The sequence below is a fragment of the Nicotiana tomentosiformis genome, chromosome 12, assembly GCF_000390325.3.
Source record: "Nicotiana tomentosiformis chromosome 12, ASM39032v3, whole genome shotgun sequence".
In the NCBI taxonomy this organism is placed as follows: domain Eukaryota; kingdom Viridiplantae; phylum Streptophyta; class Magnoliopsida; order Solanales; family Solanaceae; genus Nicotiana; species Nicotiana tomentosiformis.
In genome coordinates, this window is record NC_090823.1 from 55,705,177 (window position 1) to 55,714,799 (window position 9,623).

A 9,623-nucleotide genomic window follows, 5' to 3' on the forward strand; every position below is an offset into this window, starting at 1 on the left:
AGCATGGGGAGTCTTACTTATATCCCTGTTAGGGAGAGACTGTTAGCAGTTGGATGCTCAGCTTTGGCCAATCAGCTCGTGAGATTGGATATTTCGGAGTGCAACAGAGTTCTTGCTTGTGTTGTACCACGGTCGTCCTTGCTTGAGCGCATCAGCATCAAGGCATGTCAGTATGATGATATTCACTTTCTTGTCCTGAGGAACACGGTGCAGCACGACGACGCTAAGGAGGTTACTATTAGTGATGATGGGGTACTGAGGCTACAGGACCGGGTCTATGTTCCAAATATGGATGGGTTGCAAGAGTTAATTCTTTATGAGGCCCATAATTCGTGGTATTTCGTTCATCCGGGGCCCATGAAGATGTACCATAGTATAAAAAACACTAATGGTGGCGCAGGATGAAGAATGATATTGTTGAGTATGTTACTCGGTGTTTGAACTGTCAGCAGGTGAAGTACAAGCATCAGCGACCCGTTTGTTTGCTTTAGAGGCTTGATATTCCGGAGTGAAATTGGGAGCGTATCACTATGGATTTTGTAGTTGGGCTTCCACAGACCTTCATGAGATTCGATGCAGTGTGGGTCATTGTGGAAAGACTCACCAAGTCTGCACACTTCATTCCAGTTATGACCACTTATTCTTCAGAGCAATTGGCTTGGATTTATATTCGTGAGATTCAACGACTTCATGGTGTGCCCGTGTCTATTATTTCCTATAGGGTATGTAGTTTATATCGCATTTTTGGAGAGAAGTGCAGCGTGAGTTGGGCACACAGGTCGAGCTGAGTTTATCATTCCATCCCCAGATGGACAGATAGTCCGAGCGCACTACACAGATTTTGGAGGATATGTTACGAGCATGTGTCATTGATTTTGGATGATCATGGGATCAGTTTCTACCCTTAGTATTGTTCGCCTACAACAATAGCCATTAGTCGAGTATACAAATGGCTCCTTATGAGGCCTAGTATGGGAGGCAATGTTGTTCTTCAGATGGTTGGTCTGAGCCTGGGCAGGCTAGGTTGTTGGGCGCTGATTTGATCTGTGATTCTTTGGAGAAGGTGGAGTTGATTCAGGAGCGGCTTCGTACAACGCAATCTAGGCAGAAGGGTTATGCATATAGGAAGGCTCGTGATGTGGCACATACGGTGGGTGAGAAGGTTCTACTTGGATTTTCTCCCATGAAAGGTGTGATGAGGTTTAGGAATAAGGGCATGTTGAGCCCTAGGTATATTGGTCCTTTTGAGGTACTTGAGAGAGTGGGGGAGGTGGCTTACAGGCTTGCCTTGCCATCTAGTCTATTGGGTGTTCCCATAGTGTTTCATGTTTCTATGCTCTAAAAGTATTATGGGGATCCGTCACATATTCTGGACTTCAGCACAATGTAGTTGGATGGGGATTTTGCTTATGATGTGGAGCCAGTGGCCATTTTTGATCGGCAGGTTCGAAGTCGAAGAATATAGCATTGGTGAAGGTTCATTGGAAAGGTCATCCAGTCGAGGAGGCTACTTGGGAGATCGAGCAGGAGATCTAAAACATATATCCTTACCTCTTTATACTACATGTATGATGCTAGACTCGTTTGGGGACGAACATTTGTTTAAGAGAGGGAGAATGTAATGATCCGGCCGGTCGTTTTGAAAAATTTAGCCCAGTTTCCCCTATTTGAAAATTTACGTATGTTATTTGGGATTTTGGGGACTTCACGGGGTGATTGGTTTGGTTTTAGGAATGTTTTGGATCAAATTGGGACACTTAGTCCCTTGGTTAGAGGCGTAGATGACTATGGAATAGTATTTTGATGGTTCAAATAGCTTCACATGGTGATTTTGGACTTAGGCATATGTCCGGATTTGAATTTATTCGGTTTTATTTGGCAAAAGATGGAAAGTTGAAGGTTTGGAAGGTTGATAGGTTTCACCGGGAGTTGACTTTGTTGATATCAGGTTCAGAGTTTGGTTTCGTGAGTTGGGATAGGTCCGTTGTGTCATTTGGGACTTGTATGCAAAATTTGAGGTCAATCCGAGTAGATTTGAGGTGGTTCAGTATGAGTTTTGGAAGTTGAAAGTTCATTAGTTTCCATACGCTTTAATTGAGTTGCGATTCGTAGTTTTAATTTTGTTTGGTGTGATTTGGGACCTCGAGTAGGTTCGTGTTATGTTTCGGGATTGTTTGGTGTGTTTGGATGGGGTCCCGAGGGCCTCGGGTGTGTTTCAGATTGATTTCAAATCTTTTTTTTTTGACTATGTTGCATTGCTGAAAATTTTGGGCTTTTGGTGTTTTCGCATCTGCGGGGGTTTGGCCGTAGATGCGGCCATTGTCGCATAGGTGTGGGATTTATGCGGGAGGTGTAGAGACCGCATGTCCGGAAGCTAGGACGCCGAAGCAAAGCCGCAGGTGCAACTAGATGTCCATAGAAGCTGAAGCACATGTGCGCTTTTTGAGCCACAAAAGCGGAAGGACGACGGCTCAATGGGGATCACAAATATAGTCCATTTACCACGGAAGCGGCACCGCATAAGCGATTAAGTAACCACAGGTGCGGATTTACTGAGCATTATTTAACATCGAGGGTTTGGTCATGTTTCTCATATTTCGAGTTGTGGAGCTCATGGATGCGATTGTTGGAGGACATTTCATCATAATTGAGTGGGTAAATAATCCTTACTTGATTTTGGTGTTAGATATTGATTATCCATAGATTATTACACCCAATTTATCAGAATTAATGGTTGAATTGTTTTTTTGGGGGGAGGGGGGGGGTTGGACTATGATTTTGAAGAGCGAGAGTTGATGATTTGAGGGTCGATTTTAGGATTTGGATGAAACATATATATTCGGACTCAAATCGGAAAGGGTTATGAGAATTTGAGAGTTTGATTGGGTTCCGGGGTGTAGGCTCTGGGTTGACATTTTTGGTTGACTTTGCATGATTGATTCAAGATCTTAGCTTTATCATTTGGAGGTTGATTCATGCGGGAATGGCTTATTAGAGAAATGATTTGGCTTGCTTGAGGTAAGTATCTTACCAAAACTTGGTCGAGGCACTAGTTGCCCAATTTATTTGTGATAGCTATGTGCTATGAGTGCCGCACATGTGTGGGGTTGAGCCCATGTGCATGCACCAGGGTATTATCCATGCTCGGGTTAGTGCTTAGGCTATGATGTCCCTTGAATTGGTTGCTAAGCTTAAATGTTGTGATGAATCTGATAATTTTACCCTTTTTTGTGCTATTTGTACCATGTTTGAGGTTATAGAGAAGTTAATCTCCTCATTTAAACCTGATAATCGCTACCTCCGTGATGTGTTTTCCTGGTTGAGCTATGGTAGCACACTTTGAACATTTATACACCTTAGCATGTCACCTATACCAGTCCAGGAGTATGAAAAATTATGTTTATTGATCATGTACATGTATTCTTGTATATCTGCTTTCTGTTTGATATGGTTTGGACTGGTAGCCTGTGACCATATTGGGTGGATTGTGACATTGAGCCTCTCACCATGCCCGGTTAATTGTTACATTGATCTTGTGACCACGCTGGGCGTATTGTGATTTTGAGCATGTGACCATGCCGGACGGATTGTGATTATTAGCACAAAACCACGTCGTGTGGATCCAAAATATTGATATTGAGCTTGTGACTACGCCAAGCGGATTATAATTATCTGAATGAGACTATGCCATGTAGCGTGTGGATATGGATCCATCCCATAGGTTTACCCTCTCATGTTTCTTCTTGATGGTGTACACGTGGCTTTAGGAAAACTAATCAGTGATTTGGTACAATTATGGAAATTCTGAGGAAAGGCTGACTAGTGTTTGATTTGGTTATTGCATTTCATCTTTACTTGCAATTACCTTGGTTTTTTACTTAATTTATTTGCATATCTTCTTATATACTTTATTGTTGACTAAGCAGAGTACAATAAGTAATTGTGTGCACCAAGGTGGTTCTTTCTGTGATTCATGACTTTATCATATTGTTATTTAGCATTTCAGACTTGTATTCCTATTTTAGAGCGCATGACTCTATATTTACCAGTTCTGGGGAAGTTGTTATGTATGACGTTGTTGTTATGTTAATTGACCTAAGACTTGTACTATTTCCGTTAATTGAGTATTTACATTTCGTTTTTGTTATGGTTGGCTTGCCTAGCAAGTGAGTTAGGCGCCATCACGGCCGGTTGGTGGTTTTGGGTCGTGACAATTATACAAACTCGATCTCTAGCTGAAATCATCAAAATAACATCAAAATTCAAGAATCTATCATTAAAACTCAAGTTTTTCAAGTTAAAAACTCAATTTTCCAATTTTTGACATAATGCACCAAAACAGCGTCGGGTCACCCAAGACCCTAACAAAACATGCGTACAAGTCCAAAATCATCATACAAACCTACTGGAATCGTCAAAATACTTATTTGAGGTAATTTAACAAAAACATTGACAATGGTCAACTCTAGCCGCATTTAAAATTTCATATATAAACTTTTCAAAAATCGGCACGGACCACACACAAAAGTCATATATTATCAAATCAAGCTATAATAAGTCTCAAAACACAGAAAAGGAAGCTAATACCCAAAACGACCTATCAGGTCGTTACATTAATCTAGCAAAAAAATTGTATAAGATGATCAGATGTACAATTAGCAGATATAATAGCGCACTTTCATATAAGAAATGATAAAAAAAACTCATACTAGTACATCGAATTGGCATATAAAGATGATAGGCATCACTAAGAATTATTATAAATGCCAACTATATGGGTCTAAAATGTCTATGCATGAATAAGACTCACTTCCATCAACCAACAATCCTAAAGTGTCCAACAAACCTACACACACAGACCCAAGGTATAATGGGTGATCACTTGACATCGAAGGGACAGAGCTAAATTCATACTCCATATCAAACCCGCATGGACAATTCATATATCATAACACTTATTTAGCACAGACAACTCACGTTCCATAACACTCATACCATACGGGCAACTCATGTGCTATAACACTCATTCCGCATGGACAACCCACGTGAACACTCATCTCGTACGGACAACTCACATTCATCAACCTCAGTACATATCAGAGTCTCTATATGCATAATGTATACATATGCCTCATAAATAGTATAATGATATGTATGGACATGAGAAATATATATGTAGATGCATGCATGTGAACAATATGATTATAGCTAAAACAGGTTGGATATGATGTCCAAATGGCCATTTACGGTCAACAAGGAACCAAAAGTCTAAAATGATTTCTAGCATGATTAAGAGAGCTCTCGTAGTCTTACAAGAGTAGTAACATGTCATAAATAGCATATGATGTCAATCTAAGGCATAAAATAGCCTGAGATCTACCCCGAGTATGAATAATCCACGGAGCTTGCATATAGGCTTGCCACCATGTATATACAATGCTTCCAATATAGAAATTAATCAAACAATGTCAATTTCCTACTATAGATTCCCTCTAGCCAAGTATAGGCAAGATACTTACCTTTTGCAAGCCAAGCCAACCTTCCAATACCACCTTCCACTTGATATCAGCCTCTAAATGACCAAAATCTAGCCAAATATCATTCGAAAGGGTCAAATAATGCTAAAGGAAGCAACACCACATTAAAGTCTTCGATCTTTAATGAATTAGAGAAGTCAACCTCAGACCTATATGCCCAGAATCCGAAAATGATTAAAGATTATTGTTATCTATTAACTCCCCAGTCCAAATATATAGTTTATTTCAAAATCCGACTTTAATTCTATGTTAAAAACTTTAAAATTCTTTTTATTAAGTTCAAGTGAAAACCCTCAATTTTTTACACTTAAATACTTGACAGGTGTTACTATCCATGGAGAAACATAACATTTAAACAAATGGGAAGCTAGAATCACTTAACCATTAATCTTGCCAAAATCCTCCTTAAATATTGCCTCCCACGGAAAAGTAGGGCTTAGAAATGGAGGAAATGAGCAAATAATCCTGAAATTGAATGTTTTATACCTCTGCCAAGTCCATTCTTGGCGATCGCGGTCACCAACCTCGTGATCGCGGTTCATAAAATCTCTAGCATAGTTTTTCTTTTCGCGAATGCGGCCAAAAGGTCTCGCGATCTAAAAGAACAGATTAGTTTTTTTTGCATTTATACCCTTCAGTATACTGGTCATAACTCTTTGTGCAAAATTCGATATAACGAACGGTTTAATATTCCCTCAAATAGACTCAAAGAGCCTAAACTTTTATTTTGGATCATCTCCAAATAACTTATATACTGCAAAATTGTCACGACCCAAACTCTCCCTCCGTGAATCATCGTGACGACACCTAGTCTCTACGACTAGGTAAGCCTAACACTTGCGGAAAAGAAATGAAAAATATGAAAAATAACAACTAACAGTAACAGATGTTTTTAATAAGCAAATGAGATGCCGCTCGGCATATACAATAATCAACTCTCGAAATATACAAATCACTCCCAAGACCCAAAACACCGCAAGTCACAAGCTTCTACGAAGTTCTAACTATTCTATACATCAATGTCTATAGAAATAAGAGAAGAATCAACATAGGGGAATAGAGGGGACTCCGAGAATCTGCGGGCGTGGGCAGATGTACCTTGAAGTTCTTCAAAAACAGCAGTGACTGCAACTAATGACGAGGATGGAAAAAGGTACCTGGATCTGCACACGAAAAACATGTCCAGGAAAGGGCGTGAGTACACCACAGCGGTACCCACTAAGTGCCAAGCCTAATCTCGGCCGAAGAGTGATGAGGTCAGGTCAAGGCCTTACTGGTATATAATAAATAAGCAGGAGAGTATAACAATATAATAAGAGACTAGAATTTAAACAAAGAGAATATAGCAAAGTAGCACGCAGTACAGAAGGATAAACAGTAGGGGATCTCCCGAGATACCGTTCCGTAGTCCCAAAAATAAAGGTGCAAGGAGATCTCCCGAGGTACCGCCTCGTAGTCTCAAAAGTAAGTATGCAAGGAGAACTCCCAAGGAACCACCTCGTAGTCTCAAAAGTAAATATGCAGGGAGATCTCCCGGGATACCATCCCGTAGTCCCAAAGTAAATATGTAGGTCAAATGAATGAATATAACAGTTACAACACGAAACCTATAATTTAGACTAAGTACAAGTCAAGAAAGAAGCAGGATTCTTCTAAACATGCTGCAAAGAGTTCAAATAGGCAATTAGGACACGTAGACATGATATTCTAGGCTAACAGGATAACTACACATGCTAGTATACTCAGATAAGATGAAAACAGGCTATTACTGAGTAAAACTCAGGTTTTTTCCACAAAAAACCCGTGCACGCACTCGTCACCTCGTGTACATGGCGCTCACATATCGTAACAACACCAAATCCTAAGGGGATTTCCCCCACACAAGGTTAGGCAAGCCACTTACCTCAAACCAAGCTCAATCAATCCGTAACAATGCTCTTTCCACGAAAATCTGACTCTGAATGGCTCAAATCTAGCCAAAATCAATTACATACCATAAATACAACTATAAGAAATTAATCTAATTAATGAAATCAAACCTAAGGCAAGAAATTAGAAAATTGCCCCAAAAAGTCTCCCCGGGTCCACGTCTCGGAATCGGGTAAAAGTCACAAAATATGAACGCCCATTCACTCATGAGTTTACTCGTACCAAAATTACTCAAATCCGATACAAAAATCTAGGTCAAAATTCCAAAATTCGGCCTAAGAACTTTTCTCAAATTTTTCCCAATTTTCCAAACCAAATCACTAATTTAATGATGAAATTAAAGACATAATTATGGGAATTAACCAAAACTAGGTAAGAATCACTTATCCAAAATACCCACGTGAAAATCCCTCCAAAGATCGCCTAATTCTTAGATTTCAAGTCCAAATGGTGAAAAATGACATAAACCCTCGATTTGAACCTTTAAATCTACATAGTGATTTCTTAATCGCGATCGCGAAAATAGCCTTGCGATCGCGAAGCACAACTTTGCTGCCCCAGGATTTAACCCTAAGCGAACGCGGAAATATCCACGCGAACTCAATTCACTAGCCCTCATGCTTATGCGATCGCGAACAACCCCACGCATTCGCGAAGAATAACACTTAAATTCCACTGCTGCTTTACTTCCTCTTTGCGAACGCGGCCTAGCCCACACGTTCGCAATGCACAACCTGACCAACCTACGCGATCGTGTCCTCAAATTCGCGAATGCGAAGAATAATTTTAGTTGGCTTCTCAGATTTCCTTACGCGATCGCGAGACCCCCCTCGTGAACGCGATGAAGAAAATGTATGCAACAAAACACCAGAAAATCTGCTATCTTCCTTAAGTCTAAAATGGCCCGTTGAGCATCCGAAACACACCCGAGGCCCCCCCGAAAATCAACAAAGCATACCAACAAATCTCAAAACACCATACGAACTTAGTCGAGCCTTCAAACCACCTCAAACAATGCTAAAATCACGAATCATCCTCCGATTCAAACTTCAAGAACTTGAAACTTCCAAATTCGACAACTGATGCTGAAACCTATCTAACCACGTCCGATTGATCCCAAATTTTGCACACAGGTCATATTCAACCCTACGGACCTATTCCAACTTCCGGAATCGGAATCCGACCCCGATATCAAAATTCCACTACCGATCAAATATGTAAAACTTCGACTTTTGCCATTTGAAGCCTAAATGAGCTATAGACCTCCAAAACACTATCCGGACACACCCCTAAGTCCAAAATCACCTAACAGAGCTAACGGAACCGACGAAACTCCATTTAGGAGTTGTCTTCACATAGTTCTGACTACGGTCCAACTCCTAAGGCTTAAACCTCCATTTAGGGACTAAGTATCCCAAAACACCCCAAAAACCAAAATGAAACCTCCCGGCAAGTCACAAAAGTAGAAATAGATATGGGAGAAGCAGTTAATAGGGGATCAGGGCTATAACTCTCAAAACAACCGGCTGGGTCAGTACATCTTTCCCCTCTTAAAATAATCGTTCATCCTTGAACGGGCATAAAGACATACCTGAAGTGGTGAAAAGATGAGGATAACGGCCGCACATAACATGCTCGGTCTCCCAAGTCGCCTCCTCGACCGGCTGACCCCTCCATTGAACCTTCACGGAAGCAATGTTCTTTGACCTCAGCTTTCGAACCTGCCTGTCCAAAATAGCAACTGGCTTCTCGACATAAGATAGATCCTTGTCCAACTGGACTAAGCTGAAATCCAACACATGAGCCGGATCGCCGTGATACTTCCGGAGCATAGAAGCATAAAATACTGGGTGGACCCCTGCAAGACTGGGAGGCAAGGCAAGCTCATAAGCAACCTCCCCAACGTGTCGCAATACCTCAAATGGGCCGATAAACCATGGGCTCAGCTTGCCCTTCTTTCTAATCCTCATAACGCCCTTCATATGCGAAACCCGGAGCAAAACCCGCTCTCAAACCATGAATGCAACATCGCGAACCTTCCGGTCCGCATAGCTCTTCTGTCTAGACTGGGCTGTGCGAAGTCGATCTTGAATCACTTTCACCTTATCCAGGGCATCCATAACTAAGTTTGTACCCAATAATCTAGCCTCGCCCGGC

The 9,623-nt window shown here is 41.0% G+C and overlaps 1 protein-coding gene across 1 annotated transcript; it reads left to right on the forward strand.

The window, feature by feature from the left end:
• The first annotated feature begins 530 nt into the window (after positions 1-530).
• LOC138902674 (uncharacterized) lies at positions 531-1,342 on the forward strand. The gene is made up of 2 exons (XM_070190562.1): positions 531-722; positions 1,064-1,342. Exons 1-2 carry the CDS (start codon positions 531-533, stop codon positions 1,340-1,342), a joined length of 471 nt encoding a protein of 156 aa, XP_070046663.1.
• The last annotated feature ends 8,281 nt before the right edge of the window (positions 1,343-9,623 follow it).